This window comes from Ictidomys tridecemlineatus, chromosome 14 (genome assembly GCF_052094955.1).
Source record: "Ictidomys tridecemlineatus isolate mIctTri1 chromosome 14, mIctTri1.hap1, whole genome shotgun sequence".
NCBI lineage: Eukaryota > Metazoa > Chordata > Mammalia > Rodentia > Sciuridae > Ictidomys > Ictidomys tridecemlineatus.
The window spans coordinates 51043535-51062340 of record NC_135490.1 but is presented as its reverse complement, the minus strand read 5'-3'; the positions used below and the strand labels follow the sequence as shown (position 1 = coordinate 51062340).

At 40.3% G+C, this 18806-nt stretch overlaps 1 protein-coding gene across 1 annotated transcript; it reads right to left on the bottom strand.

The window, feature by feature from the left end:
- Positions 1-742: 742 nt before the first annotated feature.
- On the bottom strand, positions 743-17637 carry LOC144370391 (ankyrin repeat domain-containing protein 34B-like). Its single transcript, XM_078031136.1, has 4 exons — positions 17254-17637; positions 16160-16289; positions 14326-14407; positions 743-4002 (listed from the first exon to the last, which is right to left on the bottom strand). The coding sequence occupies exon 4, from the start codon at positions 3977-3979 to the stop codon at positions 2435-2437; it is 1545 nt and encodes a 514-aa protein (XP_077887262.1). The 5' UTR covers positions 3980-4002; positions 14326-14407; positions 16160-16289; positions 17254-17637; the 3' UTR covers positions 743-2434.
- Between the last annotated feature and the right edge of the window lie 1169 nt (positions 17638-18806).

The following is an 18806-nucleotide window of genomic DNA, read 5'->3' as shown; positions in this document are numbered from 1 at the left end:
ACAGCAAGACTCATTTAAAAAAAAAAGTTTTATCATTATTCAGGTAAGAGTAACAACAAGACCCTAGGAAGTTAAAGCATCAGGAAATAAAAAAAATTTTAAAAACCTGAGGAATATACTTCTCATCACCCTCACTAGTTCATTCTCTCTCTCTCAAGTAAGCCATATGAGAATCAAATTGGATGCACATTGTCAACATTTGTCTCAGTAACTGAGACTGCCTGATGTCCTCTACTGAACAATTCTTACCATTAGTGTCAGCTACATTCTTGGAAGTACCAGTCCCAAGAGACTGAAAATGGTACCTGTAAAACTAGTTAAAGAAGTACCATCAGAATTTCACATGAAATCATACTTACATAAAGTTAAAAATATAATTTAAAATAGATCTTACACACACACATACACACACACACATGTACACACTGCAAATATCTGCACATTGGTATCCACAGTATATATTCCACTTAATGGAGTGAAAAGTCCCATGGGATAACTTTACAATTGGACTCCAAAAATCTCAGCACCTACAATGTTCTGAAGATGGCTAGCAGGTGAAAAATTCTTCCAAATATGGCCCCAAATTTTTAATCCCATAAAAATTTTGTCATGTTGGAATGAGAATATCAGATTTTTCTTGATTTTGTATTTCTTCAAAGTAACATATATGGCTGTTTCCATTGAAATTTGTAGAAATATTTATTATTAGTATTTAAGAAGTAAACATCAGCAATAATCAAAATGATATTTTAAATTTTTATTGATACCATTTTGTTTATGAACTAATCTATTTACATATTCATTTAAACTGTATCCTTACAACTTGAACACAAGCATTTTTCTTGACATTAACTCACAAAAAACATTTACCTACTTAAGAATTTCTGGTGCAATTTTAAGTTCTGAATAAAAATATTTCTAATGTGATGAATATTAATTTTTTCAAAACATCAAATGAAAAACCTCCCATTACTTTTTAAAATAAAAGCCACGAGACATAAATAATCACTATATACATTATAACTTGCTTTTGTCAAATTACCAAGAAGAGCATCATGCCTATTGTTAAGATCTCCCCCATTACAGAATGCAAAGCAATACTATTGTATATGACAATATTCTGGTTAGTACACTCAGGTTTTGTATAGTTTGGTTTATTCTGTTTTAGAATTGCTAGAAAAAAGTAAGTAATCTTTGTATAAACACCATACTTTAAAGTTATGTAGATAATGTAATCATTTTTAAATATTTTATAATAGTAGCATTTATCTTTTTAGAAGTTATGCATAGGTCCAAAAATACTACGTGATTAGAATGTCACACTGAGATTATCCTTATGTATCTTTATTATATGAATGTCTAATAACTGCATATTGAAATTAAAAGATATTGCTTAATATTGACCAAATATTTAATACATTTTGTCATTAAGTTTCTACTGGCTTTCTTAATTTTAAGTTTACCTAAACTAATCTAATAATTGGCCTTTCTTTTTTAAAATGAAACAAGCATTATTTTCTGTTTGTGATAAATGTCAACCTTTTTTTTTCTTGTTGGTTGTTTTTTTTTTTCTTTTTGGAAGACAAGTATATATTGATGTAATTTAGGAAGAATGCTTTTTGAATTCTGTACTACCTTGTTATTGGAAACCTGTAGATGCTACTTCCAAAAATAACAGGAATTAAAAGATGTGGTACAAGAATAATACCATAAGACAGCAGTTGTATATAAGGTTGTTTAAAAACAACCAAAGCAAAATAAAAAGCACACAAAAAACTTGGCATAGGATATTAGTAGCTTGTAAAATCCCTGACTCTGCCAGATTGATACTGATTTAGCTGACACCAAAAATACGGGTGGCCTACTTTAACTATAGTGTTTTGACCTTTTAAATTTTTAAATTAACTCTTAACTTACCTGCAGTCAACATTTTTTTTTCAGAATTTGATCTTTCTTTCTTTGTACCTTGAGTTGATTGAAGTTAGAACATTTTAGAGCTGTCATTTTCTTTTATGCTTTTTGCATTGTGGAAAATCACCTTATTTGTTGACATAAAATGGTAAATAATTATGACTTGAAAACATTTTTTCCTAATAAAAACATTCTGAAAAAATTTTTTAAATCTTCAAAATATTGTGACCTTTCTTTGCTCATTTTTGTTTAAATGGAAAACCTGGACCACATGAAGGCTGATAAATATTGGAAGCTTTGAGGAAAAATAGCTTTCATTTTGTTTGAGAGAATTACCTTAGCAGAAGCTGTACAATATGCATATGTTCACAGTGCTTAATTCAAAACATAATATTTTAGTCTATCTAACCACAATGGGCTAACTAATTACAAGACATAAAAGGATGGACATTTAAGCTTTCTTTTCTAGGTGTGTATTTCTCTGACACAGACATCTGAAGACAATGTGTTTTGTAGCCTTCTCTTAAAAATTTACCAATTGCTTAATTTGTTCTGTTTGCAAAGACTGTCTCCTTAACAACATTTTTTTTTTACTTTTTAATTCTTTAGGGAAAATAGCAACTGTTGGCATAAGCACTTTTTGACCACAAGAAAGAAGGCTGCAAATCCTATTGTTGACATTGATATCTGAGATGGGAGGGTGAGGATTTACATTTAAGGGTGGCAGAAACCCAGGCCTGGTCTGCATAATATTGTGATCTAAAGGGAAAGCTCCAGAACCCCGCCTTTCTAAAACTGCAGGATTTCTCCTGCTCAGGGGCCCTGGGGGGATGGTCTCTGACAATTCTTTGGAGTCTGACAACAGTGAAGAAGATGGCAAGAGGATCTTCTTTTTTCCTATAAATGCTTTGCCATATTCTAAAGTTGGTGGAATAAGGCCTTCGGAGAGCTGGGAATCAGAGTTGTAGTGATTCGCCCCTGAGTTTCTTTTTTGAACTATGCTTCTCAAGGTGGAGGTAAATATTGTCTGGTTAGGATCTGGGTCCTGATCAACAGGAATTTCAGCACATGGCTGATTTCCATCTGGAAACAGAAATTGATAATTTATTTCATCATATGACATCTTCCTCAAACCAGCCTGATCAAAAGTTCTGAGCAAATGCGCAGTATCTTTTACATCAATGCTTTGGTGCCTTGTGATGAATCGCTTAGAAAGTGGCAGCCCATTGGTTTTGGAGAATTCTTCCTCTGGTGTAATATCCAGGAGCTCCTCTTGCAAGGAGGCCACTCTGTTCTGGTGCTTTAATAACGGGGTACTTTTGATCCAGGCTGGACCCTGGGATAGCTTGGGCCCATTAGGGGACACTGCAGGCTTCCTCACGGGAGAGCCTGGTTCCCAGGTATCATCACTGCTTCCACAGGCCTCCCGGTCTTTAAAGCCAAAAAGGGTCAGTTCAGTTTCAGAAAAATGTGAAAGTTGCGATGAGGCTGTTTTGATGTCTATCTCAGAAGGAGTGGTGCAGGTGGCTGCGGAGTGACACCCATCGATGTCTGCAGGAGGCATGTTTAGGTACTGTTTGGTAGTGTGCCTCCCAGAGGGTGATTTTGCAGTGGTTATAATGATGACCTCTTTCCCCTTTGCCTTGCAAGCACTAAGGAGAACTTTCAGGGTCTCCCTGTCTTCTGCATTTATTGCATAAACAAGAGCTGAGTAACCAGGACGGTCTTGCAAGCTGAGGTCAGCTCCGCTCTTTAGGAGCAAAGAAACAACTTCTGGACCAGCTTTTTCTAAGCAAGCGTGCATCAAGGCAGTTTTCCCAGATTTGTCCTGTATATTGGGATCGGCACTGTTTTCTAACAGGTACTTCACCATTTTGGCTTTACTGACACTCTGGGGATCCACATGTTTGGTCTTACAAGCAATCATTAAAGGCGTTTCCCCGAGGTCATTGCTCTCATTGATGTAGGCACCACCTTCTAGCAAAAGTCTTGTGAGGCGAAGTCGGCTCTGATGGACTGCTTTGATCAAGGAATTTCCATCACTTGAAATTTTTGTACCTTCATCCATCTTCAAAAGTCAGAAATCAATAGCTGGTTATCAAAGAAGATGAAGACCAAAAGATTAGCGGGAATCAACGTCCCAATTTACATTCATTTTGTCACTCACAATTTCTGAAATAGGTATAAAGGGGACATACATTGGATTATGTTATTAACAAATGCAGAGAAAAATCATGAATTGCAAAGTAAATTTTAGAAAAGAAATGACCTTTAGGGAATTACAAACTAAAATGTATTTTTGAAATCATCCTTGAATATTTATGATGGAATGCCAACATGTTATTCCCTAAAGCTCATTTTTAAATAATAACCCACTTATTTTTTTACCTGTTAAAACATATTTTTTAAATTATTTTTAGTTGTAAATGGACACAATAGCTTTATTTCTGTGGTTCTGAGGATTGAACCCAGAGTCTCACACATGCTAGGCAAGTGCTCTACCACTAAGCTACAGCCCAGGCCTGTGGAAGAAAATATATATATATATATATATATATATATAATTTTTTGGTACTGAGGATTAATCTCAGGGGCACTCAACTACTGAACCACATAAATCCCAGCCCTATTTTGTATTTTATTTTTTATTTATTTATTTTTAAAAATATTTATTCTGAAGTTTTAGGTGGACATAATATCTTTATTTTACATTTATGTGGTGCTGAGAATCAAACCCAGTGCCTCGTGCATGCTAGGCAAGCACTCTACCACTGAGCCACAACCCCAGTCCTTATTTTGTGTTTTATTTAGAGACAGGATCTCACTGAGTTGCTTAGCGCCTCACTGTTGCTAAGGCTGGCTTTGAACTCGCAATCCTTCTGCCTTTGCCTCATGAGGGACTAGAACTACAAGCATGTGCCACAGTGTCTGGCAGTGAAAAGTATTTTTAAATGAATAATAGTAAAAAGTAAATTTAAGTAAAAATGCCAATGTTCTGTATAATTGCAATTGAATCAACTAAAATATAGCATGTTTGTAGTAGCTTAATGTAAAAGCTCTAATATTAAATTACTTAAACATGCCCTTAAATAATGCAAGTGATACTAGATTTTCAATTTGAAAGGCATTTTTATGTTTTGTTAGGTGATGAAAAATTATTTGGTCTACAAAACTTTAAGAGAGCTGACATGATGTCTGAAATTCACACTAAGCTAGCAATAGTGAGCGAGATTGTACATTTTTATTAATTCCATTATTTAAATTACATGCTGACTAGACTATGGTGTTATTAACAATTTCTGGGTTAATTTTTTTTTGTTCTAGTTAGTTATTCATGACAGTAGAAGGCATTTTGACACATTGTACACAAATGGAGCACAACTTCTCCTTCCTGTGGCTGAACATGATGCAGAATCAGACCAGAAGTACAACCATTACATGTATATAGGGTAATAATGTCCACCTCATTCCACCATCTTTCCCATCCCCATTCCCCGGTCCCTCCCCTCACTCCCCTCTGCACAATCCAAAGTTTGGGTTAAATTTTAATGGTACTTCATTTGCTCTAAAAAGGTCTTATAGGCAAGAAATCTGAAAGGAGCCCTGGAAGCTTGGTAGACTTAAAAAAAAACATTGAAACTGAAAAAGATTTACATTTAATTTATTTAAATATTTTAAATTCAAACTCCTTCAATAGATCACTTTAGTCAGGGGTAATAATTATGCCTTCATTAAGGCTAAGGGAAATTTTGTCTTTTATTGATATTTAGATGTAAAATGGATGTCTATGTAATATTTAAATCTAATTTAATAGGGTAGTTTTTAGAAATTGAGAACTTATATTTATGCTAATCATTGACTTTTCTCCCCGCCCAGGACTGGGGATTGAAGGATTGAACTGAGACCCTTGCACATGTTGGCAAGTGCCTCATTACTGACCTACATCCCCAAACTTTTTATTTTGTTTTGAGATGGAGTCTTGCTCAGTTGCCCAGGTTGGCCTTGAACATGTGATATAATAACCTCTTAATAGAAAGAAAACACAGAGAGAGCAGAAAATTTAAAAAAAGAAAAATATAGACATGCACAGAAATTAATTCAATTGTTAGGTATCCATAAGCTCTTAAATGTACTGGGTACTGAGATGCAAAGACACAAGCCTACCCTGAGGAGTTCACAATCTTTGGAAAATACTGCATAGCTGGATTATTGTATAATCATCTGGCTACAGGAAGAATCATGACAACACAACAGCTTCAACAACTCTGAAACAAAGGGGGCTTCACAGAAGCCAGCCCTGGATCTGGGTCTTGAAGACTGTGTCAGATAGGGCTGTGAGTGCATCCAGGTAGTAGAGTGCTTGCCTAGCAATCCCCAACACTGCAAAGAAAATAAAAATTAAAAAACCAAAGAATTTGGCAGGCATACAAAAGAGAAAGAGAGAATTAGAGAACACTGTATGCAAAGACCCAGAGGCATACCACAGTAGTTATGAATTACAAAACAAACTCTGTTTACACGGATATAACCAAATTGAGCGAAATACTTTAGCAGATGGTTAGAGTTAGGGTTAATATGGCAGAACACACACAATTTTGCTTCTTCCTGACCAATCCCCACCGCACCACAAAATGAAAGAATTACCCCCCCGACCCCCAAAAGATAGAGGGAAAATGAAAGAAGGGGACAGTGACATTTTGGAAACTAGTAAGCTGGTAAGCCAGTAGCAACTGACTCTATCAACCTGAGAAAGCTGGGCCTTGAGTCAGCAACGATAAAGATAAAGCTGAGAACCAACTCCACACACACCGCGGAATCCTGAAGGCAGCAGCCAGAAGCTTTAGAACTGGGGTGACGATAGTGATGAAGAATTCATGGAAAGTAAGGAAGGCCAGGTGAAAAGCTGTTAGAGAAGTCTTGGGTCCTTGCTGCTGGAAGTGTGATCTCACCTCAGACCAGCAGCAAAAAGCTTACTAGACAGCAGATCTCAGACTCAAGCCCAGAGCTACTGCATCAGCACCTACCTCTTCACTAGATCCCATATGATTTGTGTGCACAGGAAGCATTGCCTTAGGTGGTTCCCACAACTCCAAGTCACTGGCAGTAGACCAGTGTCTCTCTCTTATTCTGGATGTCCAGAATGTTAGGGAGAACTTGACACAGGTATTGCCATTTTGAAACATATCCTTCATCTTCGAACAAGAGTCACCTCCCAGTTACTCTGACTAAACCCCCAGACAATACTCTGTCATCTTGGTTTGGCCTGAAACAATGACCACTTCAACAATGGAGGTGAGACCACAAGCATCCTTTCCTGACAACCCCCTACCAACAGCCTAAATGCAAAATTTCTCCCACTCTCTCAAGTCCCTATAATGACCCCAGGCTATAAGCAGAAGTTGGAAGACAGGTCTCAGTCTCCACTGGATCCCCTCCGCAGGTTTGTCCCTAATAAACCTGTTACTATTGGGACATCTCTCCCCCCTCTTTTCTTCATTTGGTTCTTTCCTTACACAGAGGTGTGCTGAAATGGTGAAACAGGTTTCTGGGTTGGAGACACTAGGCATATTTGAGAACAACAACAGAAAACCGGGAATAAGTGTTTCACTTTTTGACCACTGCCTGGGAGACTCCCTAGCTCAGTTCCAAAAAGGCTGGAAGCCATCCCTTACCCCTGCTATACTCTCCTCTCAAGAGCTGGATCTGCTAAGAGAAAACATCTAGGCAGGTTCCTCTACATGCCACCAGATAATCCCACAGTGAAGCTTACACGTGACAAGCCTCACCTGTGTGCTCGAAAACAAACCAAAGTGCCTCCTACACTGAAGACAGACATCATAGTAAAAGAAATAAGCAACTTGGAGAAAACAGATGTTAGGAAAATGAAAATTTCAAAACTCATTATCCTCACATGAACAAGATATTGTAACTGCATTATAAGAATAAAATCATATGAAAAAAAAGAATATTGAGATTCCATAAAAAAAGTTCTCAAAAGGCAAAAACACGATACAGATCTGGGAAATTCAACAGAAAAGCTGGATGAGAAGGCTGATAAGATCTCTAAAGTATCTCTTACTAGACAAAGGCACCATAAATATACATTGGAGAAAAGATAGCTTATTCAATAAATGGTGCTGGGAAAACTGGATGAAATTAAACCCCTATCTCTCACCATGCACAAAACTCAAAGTGGATCAAGGACCTAGGAATTAGACCAGAGATCCTGCACCTAACAGAGGAAAAAGTAGGCTCAAATCTTCATCATGTCAGATTAGGTCCTGACTTCCTTAATCATATTCCTAAAGCACAAGAAATAAAATCAAGAATCAATAAATGGGATGAATTCAAACTAAAAAGCTTCTCAGCAAAAGAAACAATCAATGAGGTGAAGAGAGAGCCTACAGAATGAGAGAGCAAATTTTTACCACACATACATCAGATAGAGAGCACTGATCTCCAGGATTTATAAAGAACTCAAAAAAATACCAAAAAATACAGACAACCCAATCAATAAATGCACTAAGAAGCTGAACAGACACTTCTCTGAAGAAGAAACACAATCAATCAACAAATATATGAAAAAATGTTCATCATCTCTAGCAATTAGAGAAATGCAAATCAAAACTACTCTAAGATTTAATTTCATGGCAGTTAGAATGGCAGTTTTCAAGAATACAAGCAACAATAAGTGTTGACGAGGATATGGGAAAAAAGGCACATTCATTCATTGCTGGTAGCAACCAATCTGGAAAGCTGTACGGAGATTCCTTAGAAAACTTGGAATGAAACCACTATTTCACCCAGCTATCCCTCTCCTCAGTCTACACCCTAAAGACTTAAAAACTGTGTACTATAGTAACACGGCCACTTCAGTGTTTATAGCAGCACAATTCACAATGGCTAAACTGTGGAAGCAACTTAGATGCCCTTCGATAGATGAATGGATAAAGAAACTCTGGTATATATACACAATGGGATATTACTTGGCATTAAAAGAGAATAAAATTATGGCATTTTCAGGTAAATGGATGGAGTTGGAGAACATCATGCTAAGTAAGCCAATCACCAAAAATCAAAGGCTGAATTTTCTCTCTGATAAGTGGATTCTGATCCATAATGGAGGGAGGGGGCATGGGGGTAGGAAAAATGGTAGAATGCAAAGGACATCATTACCCTAGGTACATGTATGACTGCACAAATGGTGCAACTCTACATCATATACAACCAGAGAAATGAAAAGTTGTGCTCCATTTGTGCACAATGAAATGAAATGCATTCTTCTGTCATATATAACTGATTAGAAAAATTTTTTTAATGTTAAGTAATTTTTTTAATTAGAAATTTTTTAAAATTATTGATAGTTGATTGCATGAAAGCTCTGTGTAAATTTAAGATAAAAAAAAGTCAAAGAGAAAAAAATCTTTAAAGTAGTCAAACAAAATGAATAGAGTGGGGAAGACAATTAGAGGACCAGACCAGGAACTTCAACATTCAAATAATGGAAGCTGCATAAAGGAAAAAATACTGGAGGGCAGAGGTAGGAGCACAGGGGAGAAATCAACGAGATCAAGAAGAATTTCTATGTCCAAGGAACATGAATAACCAAATTAAAAGGGCCCTATTAGAGCATCCCACAATAAATGAAAGCCAACCATACTTATAACACCTGGTTGTAAATTTCTAAAACAGAGAAGATTCCACAGGTTTAGAGGTAGGGTTCAGGGAATGTGGTGATAAGTTTCATACTTAAGGATCCAGAATTACTATAGTTTCAGATCTACCAATAATAATGGTGAAAAACATTGGAGGAATAGCTTTAAAATTCTGAAGGAAAATGAACCTGTTTCAAATTCTATATTTAGCTAAGCCATTGGACAAGAACTAGGACAAACTCTCAAAAATTTACTGGAGGAGGTAATTGACAAAGATGAAATAGTGAAACAAGGAAAAAGGAGAACATGAGACACCAAGGGCTAGACATCTTCAGGTAGGAAAGGCACCCACCCCCAGGAAAATGCTGAAGGGAAATGTTGGGATAATGAGTACCAAAGATACCCTCTCTAAGATCACTTGGTCATTTCTCCTTCTGTTAGCAGAGGACCACATCCCAGGGGGAGCCTGCTCTCAGTTCTTGTCTTTGCTTGCTGTGTCCCAACCACGTTGCTCCTCTCTCTTCTATACTTGTCTTCTGTGGCAATCATGGTGCTCATTTCATCTCTAGTGGGCTTCAGAGGAGAAAGACTGAACAGCCCATTCATTCCCTTTAGATACCAGTACTGGTCTCACTGTGCACTGCCAGCAGCTCTGTAATGTTGAGCCCCACGCTTCCCAGGACCCACTCACTCTTGACCTTGCCTACAGGAGTTCTTGTAAGCACACCTGGACGTTGAGCCAGACCAAGATGCAGAGACTGTCCAATTTATCTTCTGAGAGCTGCCATCATATATTGGCAAATATTGCTCTTTCCTGATGTGTATAATTGTGTGCTTGTTGCCCAGTTTTTTTAAAGATACAATTATTTTACTTACAGATCATTTATAAGTAGGAAATTAAAATGAAAGCAAAAAAGAATGATAAACATAAAAGTTAAGAGAAAATGATCATGTTCTATTTCTGAATCTTGGTGCTATGTATAGGGGTGTCATTTTATTATTATTGTTTAAACGGTACCTATTTCATATACTCTTCCATATAATGCCACTCTTATCTATTTATTGTAAAATAAAACATGCATTCAGAAAAAAAAGCATAGCATACATGCAAAATTTACAGAGTCATACGAGGTCTTCTTTTTGCAACATAATTCATGGTGTTATCAATAGTATTTTTGCACAAACTTTCCATTGCAGTTGCCATGAAAGGAAGCATTCTGAAGAATAAACTTGTTCCTCTCCACTTTGGTATCATTCGTGATGCAAACAAAGAACAACTACTCAATAAATATATATGTAAACACAACAAAAGTAAACATTTTGATTTTACGTCCTCATTGTCACATTCTGTAAGAACTATTCCAGAGATAAACATACCTGTGACTCAGGAACATAGGAATTTAGAATCTACTAGTAGCTTGGGTTCCAACTCAAAAGATCTATTCTAAAGCAAAACATTTGAAAAGAGCCACAGTGAGAGAGCCATCATAAAAGATACTTCTTTTAGTATTTTTCATTTATAAATGCATTTAATACAGCAAAGAAATTTAGAGAAGTGATTTGGAACATAACATCGAAAATAGAAATCACCTAGTAACTAGTAACTAGTAATAAATCACCTAGTAATAATAGATACAGTAAATGGTCATTTTTAAAAATCTTTGGGAAAAAAGTAGCATTTAAGAAACACTGAAATATGAACAAGTTGCCAGGTACCATATTTTAATATTATACTTTCATATAGGGAAATATGCTTTCTATTTGGGAAATCTTGCTTTGGAGTTTTGTTGTTTTAAACTCTCATAAGAACCTATTTGGGAAGTCTCTGGACTTTTCAAGTAAAGGCCTTTGTCCACAACACTAAATCTGAACACTTCCCGTCAAAACTTTTCTTTCACTAAGATTGGTGTCAAGAGGTTCCAGGAGAAAGGGAGCTGGCAATAGGGGCAACCTGGATCCCTGAGTGGCACAGTGTCCACCTCAGTCCTGTGGAAAGCGGGATGCTGTGGGCTGCAGATCTTAAAGAAGCAAATAAATGGTATCAACTGGCTGCCTAAGTTATCTGTCATAAATACAATGGTAGATCCTCTCTCTCAAGGGCTGGAGGGCTGGCTAGCAAAAACAACTCCATGAGGTTTACTCTTTCTTCATTATGACGACTTTTGTTTTTCTTTCTAAGAGACAGGCCTCGCTATATTGTCCAGGCTGGCCCTGAACTCCTGGGCTCAAGCGATCCTTCTGCCTCAATCTCCCAAGTAATTTGGACTATAGATCCATATCACTGCAGCTGGCTATAATGACTTTTAAAGTAACTTGGTTTGCTTACTTTTTAACATTTAGTAGGACAATTCTGAACATTAAATTTTTCAGAGAAAAAAAAGCCATAGATATTTTATTCTTTAAATGTATAGTACATATTTGAGTCCCTAAGGTCACATTTTGTAATCAGTATCTTACTGGAATAATCTCCTATCATTAGGCCTTCATCCTCTTTCAAGTGTTTTTTTTTTAACCTTTCCTTATCTATTTGTACATCCAAAGTGCTGATATTCTGATATTTAAGTCTGACTTATTTTTCATAGAGCTAAATTTACTTTTTAATTAAGACCATTTCTCTTGCCTACAATGTTCTTTTCTCCTGTCTGAGAGAAACATCCTGACTGAGCACCCAGAGCTGAGATATTAAAATTCAGTCAACTTCTTCATTATATGTAGTGTTTAAGCAACCCCCCAGTTCAGTTTTACTTTCCACACAGAAAACACTCCAACTGGAAGAAGTTCAGACTCGCAGGCCCAGGTTTCAATCCCGACACACCTACTAATGAGCTATATGTCCTGGTAAAGGCTCAGTCTATCAGAGTGTTGGGTTCTTCCTTGTAAGGTGCATCTGCCATAGACATGCTGGGACATGCTGGGACTAACTAAGTTGTTGGCCATAAGGAACAGCAGCCATTGAACTGCTTAGACATGTCTGCTTGCAATTGATAAAGAGCTATAAGGGGCACTAGCCATAGGCATTCTTAGCAATGACTGGTTACATATGATAGGGAGTGCAGCTCCATAAGCATGTGCAAAGAACATGTCCAGTTGCAAATATATTACCTCACTGGATATAACCAATGGACGTTGACTTTCACTGGGCATAACCAATCATCAAGGTACACCACCAACATGAAACTATATTTAAATTGCTGGTCCTGCCACATTGAAGTGTTTTGCTCTAAGAAATCAGTGAGAATGGCCACCTTGCCGTCCATCCCTGGACTGACTCCACTATTTCCTGACGTCTAGCCATCGGCTGGAGAGAACCACCAGACAAGGACAACGTCTGCTCTTTGACTAAGAGAAGTCGCGTGGCATTGGAGGTATTTGGGGGCTCATGGTTGCCCTAGGATTGTGTGATTTGTTTATAGTGTTTAATTAATGTGCTTTGAATGCTAGTTGGGGTACTCCAGCACACCCAATGAGCTTTGCATTAATTGTTTGTTTTTGGTGATTGGTGTGACCGAATATATGCTTGTATTTAAAGATAATCCACCTCTGAATAATTATTACTAGCGCTGCTCATGACATTCCCCTATGGAATGACAATCATAATATTCCATGTGGATGAAACATGAAATTAAACAATGCTAGAAGACTTTCTTGTGCCTTCCTACTCACTACATCCTTCTTAAATTTTTTTTTTTTATTTCAGGGATCTGGAGATGTAGCTCAGTGATAGAAAACTTTTCTAGCACAGGCGAGGTCCTGGGTTCAATCTTCAGCAGCACATACACAAACATTGTCTCATAATTCTGACTCCTTTTATTTTTATCACATCTCTAACCTGAAGCCTATTTAAGTAACAGATAAAATACTAAAAATGCTTTTTCAGAATCTATAAATAATATTTTGTAAACATAAGTGGAATATAATCAGTGAGAAATGGAAAGAACATATCCTTTAAGTACATTTTCTTTATAATTTCTAAATCCTATGTTTTTATAAGACCTTAATGATTAAACAGTTGCACAAACATTTTTATTTTAAAGTTAGAATGTCTTTAACATCAATTACAATTCATCATGGCATTTTATCACAATCTTTCAGTATCTCTCTCTACAACCAAGACCCCATCAAAATTAGAACTACTTGGTTAATTTTTTAAAAAGATATATATATATTCTCAAGAACAAAGAAAATTAGAGGGGACGAATCATCAGATAAGTAATTTCAAATAAGCCCTGGAAGAGAGTTGAGCTGGTGGAATGGTAGATAGCTGCAAAATAAAGAGCCAGGGGAGGAGGCTCAAAGAGAAGGGAGCCCACCCATTAACAGGGCCCATAAAGTTGAGCACTCAGAGATTCCAAGCATTGCAGAAAGTGGCAGGGAGGCACAGGACTGAAGATGAGAGGACAGTTGAAAATCTGCAGACAGAGTACCTGGGCCTCCAGCTATTTCACCCTGTCCCAAGTAGCAGACAACTAACTGCAAGAAAACAAAGATTGATAACCTGAGCAAACTGATCAGAAAGGGTCTGAACTTGAAGGCAGCAAGCTGAAAATGTGGATAAAGTGAGAATCTGTAGGCTGAAAGTTGAGATCCCCAGTTCTCTGCCTGCCCTGCTACCAGGAGACTGGAAGCCAGGAAGAAAGAAAATCGTTGCATTTTAAAATTATGAGTCCTATTAAAAATATCTGTGGATAAATGAAGCAGTTCAAACCATAACTATACTCACCCTTCTACACACCCACTCCAAATGGAAATAGAAAGTTACCTGAAAACATTATTCCAAATTTCATACTTCACTTTTTCTCTTCTGTCCCTGGATGAGTCTCCTGGCAGCCAGCTGTCAGTTCCTACCAAAGGAAATCAAAGCTATTCAGAGGCACATAAACACCAATGATTTGCTGCAAGCATCTTTCTCATTTAGAGTCTAGTTTTTTAATTCCTTGTTAAGAAATCTCTACAGTGTTTGTTCAGTTTATCATATTTCACCAATTACGAGTTTGTAAAAGCGCCTGGAGTAGATTTTATGCATAGCAAACTGGTGGGTGTCTGTTTGTAGGATGGAGCCTGCCCTGCAGGCCCTTACCTGGTTCAGCCAGGCGAGAAGGCTAAGGAAGAAAAGAAAAGAAAAGGGAATTCTCCCAAGGTCCTTTGTCTTATCCACCTGCCTGTCAGAGGTTAAGTACACGTTTCTCTGTCCTTTCTTAACATCTCTTTGTCTCTTGGATGACCAGTTTGCTGCAGAGCATGGTTCTGTCTGGAGAACTTGACTCATGCAGTGTCTAACGTGACAGTGCCATTTTGGCTGAGGTACTTTAAAAGCTGTCTTGGAGGTGACAGGCTAGGCCTTTCCTATGGCTTTCTCTCCCAATATTTCCCTGTTTTCCTTTCATTAGGTCAAAAAAGTTGTTTTCCTTTGTTCCTTTTACTATACTTTCTAATTGGATCCATTATCCCACCATAAAGTTAGTTGTCTGGCTATGGTGGAGGAGAGAGGGAGTGAAACATCACAAATAGGTTTGAAGCTCAAATTCAGTCCTTCCCACTAACCCGAGTCCTGCCTTTATGCAGAAGAGACAGCAAGGTGTGTGTGTCAAGAACCTGGGCTGTCTCTCTTCAAGTTACCAACCTTTGGGAAGTAATTTCTCACCCCTAAAATGAGGATAATATCTATGTCACAGTAGACAGTTCTAAGAATTTAAAAATACTCAAATATACTTGTTGCTGAAGAATTCAACATATGACAGTTTCTAAACATGCATCAGCAAATACAGGTCCTCTGCATGTGAATCCTCTGTGCTGGTGGGGTTGGACAATGAGGCCAAATTTCCTCTACCAATGGGTTCTCACCTTTTGTGGGCATAAACATCACAGGGAGAATCTGTTAAAAATAAGATTCCAGGCTCTATTCCTAGATATTCAATACCAGGTGCTTGCTGCCCACTTCAAGAAAATGTGGGGCAGTCTCTTCATTCCTATATGCTATCAACCCCTACCTCTAACTCTTACAGGTCTTCAAGTGGTTTGATGCTCAACTCCTCTGCGGGAGTGAAGGGTAGAGATGGTTAGCCCAGAAAGGAGTTAAGGGAGCCTTTTTCGGTTTCAGAGTACAGCCTTGAGTTAGAACAGGCCCTGGGGGTTGGAGGTTTGCTGCCTTGCTCTTCCCAAACAAGTCTGAAAAAACCTGGTCCTTTGGGGAGCCTAAGGCCAGGATGCCCAGGCCAACTTGGAGTAAGGAAAGCCTGCCAGCCACAATTAAAGCATGCCTCTCCTACCCAGCAAGATGCATCTGAGATTGTCCCAGGAAATGTAAGGGACTGGCCAAGAAGAGTGCTCTTCCCCAGCACCAGTTTCTAAGAATTATTGACAAAATGCCTAAGGGAAGGAGTAGCTAGTACTGTTCCCTACACATACCCACAAAGGGCTAGGTTATCTTCTATTACCTTGGGGCTGTCCCCAGGACCTTTAGGAAAAATCATTGGGATATATACACCCCTACATCTCTGAATAGATTCCCCCTCAATACACACACACATACACACACACACACACACACACACACACACACACACAGGTAACAGAGGGGTGGGTGGAGGACAAACCTGCACCTCCAATCTCAGGGAACCAAGATGACTAGATTTCCGAGCTATTGAGGATGCTGGCAGCGTCTCTGGATCCCCCATGGCGTCTCTTCAGGCTTTTCCAAGAACGGGAGGGAGCAAGCCCAAAGTGCTGTCAGAGAAGGGCAAAGGAAGGTGACTGGGGCGACAGCGTTGGGGCACGGATGGGGGCGGGGCGCATGTTTCTTCACCTCCTCTGTGAGCCAGGGCAGCGGCTGGAGGGCTGAAGCTATTGCCATCCACGAAAGGGGATTCTGACCAGGGCCCCTGAAGAGTGGTTTCCTCACCTCCAGCCCTCTGGGAGGATGCAGCCCACCCTTGGGGAATGGCGAGCCAGAGAGGACAGCCATTGCCCTTATCCCAGGGAAGGCGCACCTCTGCACCCCGGCTCTGCGTGAAGGGGGTCTCCAGCGCGCACATCCTTGGCACCAAGGATGTGCGCGCTGGAGAGCCAAGGGACCCAGCTGCCCACCTCTGTTTGACTCCGGTTGCTCGAGCCAGAGGCTGCAAAGGACTCCACAACCCACCATCTGCGCCCAGCCTGCATCTCCTGCTGCCCAGCGGCCCCAGGCACCTACGGAGACACGCTCGAGCTGGACCCTCCGACCCGCGCGCTCCTGCGGCCGAGCGCGCGCCGCCGACACCCAGCAGTTCCGCGGCTCGGGTACATTCCCCCAGCGCCGTGAGGCAAAGAAGGAGGCGGAACCCGCATCCCGCGGGGTCCAAGCCCCAGCCGCCCCCCGCAAAGCGGGACCCGAGAACCGGCGAGGATTGCAGGAGGCGAGAGGGTATGCTCGGGCTGAGCGCACCCCGGGGTGGCGGGGCAAAGGCGCTGGGGAGGCCCGTGAAGCCCGTTGCCTCTCGGTGGGCCGGGTCTCATTCTTGGCTAGGGGCACTGCAGTGTCAGGATGCACGTGAGGTGCGAGATCCGGAGCCTGAGCTCGAGGGCGGGGCGCACGAAGGCCACGCGGCCTCGGGGTCTCGGGCTGCGCCCTCGGTGCCCTCCTCCCAGCAGCTGCCACGGCAACCCAAAGTTTCCCCAAGTGCAGCCGGCAGAGAAGGCGCCGCACACTGACCTGAGACTCTCTGTCGAGTTGGCAGCGGCGCCCGTCGCTTCCCTCAGGCAGCTCTGACCCTCCGAACTGGTGGCCCCAGGGAGCAAAGCCGGACCGAGCTGCCCACCCGAGTCTGCCGTCGGAAATGGGTAATGGTTTTTGGTCTTTAGCGGCGCCAATCTCAGATGCTAGTCGGTGCCTCCCCGTCCCCGCCCCTGGTTGGCAGAGAGAGGCAGGCGGCGGGCTGAGAAGCTTGGAGTGGGAGCCGGGAGGCGCGCACTTCGCCAGACGCTGGGGCTGTGCGGCGATTCCGCTGGGAGTGACGCGCGGACTTGGGGATTCGCCGCAGGTGGGGGCCGCGTGCCAGTCCAGTCCCGGGGGCCAGAGGTTTTTCTCCGAAGCTCCGCCTTCTGTTCTCATAAGCCGGGCCCCGCCCCTCCTCTGGCCACTGCGCTTTGGCCCCAAAGACTTGACTCGTCCTAGAGCTAGGGTGGTAGGGTCCCCAAGGCCCCTAGGATCTTTGGTCGGCTTCTGCGCCCCTTTTTCTGCCCAGCTCGTATCCATGCGGCTGGTCAGTGAATCTGCCCTCGCGGGACTCTGCTCTATCCTGATCACTTAGGCAATGCCAGAGCCTCACTTCTGGTTGGAGTGTTAGTGGGAACAATCATTCTTGCTTTTATTTTTATGAATTCATAACTATATTACACTGCTATTAAGGCTTAAATGACATTCACCAAAAATACAGTTCATATATTAAACTCCGCTGAAAGATCAAGAAAGATGAAATTAAAACAACAGTTTTTGTTGTTGTTGTTGTGGTGGTGGTGGTGGTGGTGGTGGTGCTGGGGATCAAACACAGGGCCTTTTGCACATGAGCCAAGTGATCTACCCCTCATTGAGCTGTATCCCCATACTAAGGAAATGGTTTTAACTCTGTGCTTATCTTGGAGAGTCTGACAGAGAAAAGATTCACTGTTTTCTATCATTCGGAGTCTTTAGAAGCAAGTTCATGGGACATTTTACCCTAGAGGTGGGAGTTGGAAGTCCTGGATCTGGGTTGCCCTTTGCCATGGTTTGTTTGGAGGTTCCCAGAAAGGAATGGGCAAATTTGCTGGAAGTCTTAGGTCTCTTCCCATTGTCTATTTTTAAAGCTTTTTATCTATGTATATGTAGTGTACATATTTAAAGGTGCACATTTCCCAAATTCAGTGATTTTGCACTAATTGAATAATCCAGATTAAGAAACAACACCGCCAGCTCCCCAGAAGATCTCTTTATATCTCCCCCTTGTGGGGAGTAGTGGTTTCAAACAGCATACATTAGTTTTGCTTGTTTGGCACTTGAATCACCTTGTCACCCTGTCACCCTGTTGTTTGACTAATTTACCACAATATTAAATTTTAGAGATGAATACTGTGTGTGGTTGTGGTTTGTTCATTCTTTTTGCTATATAGTATTCCATGATGTGAATACAGTTCAACTATTTTACTCCTGATAGACATTTGGGTAATATTCAGGTTTGAGACATTACAATATGGCTATAAACATGATACTAGATATCCTTGGGTGAACAT

What these genes read in the sequence shown, in the direction of transcription:
- LOC144370391 (XM_078031136.1), bottom strand. Translation starts at nt 3,979, where the DNA reads ATGGATGAAGGTACAAAAATTTCAAGTGATGGAAATTCCTTGATCAAA.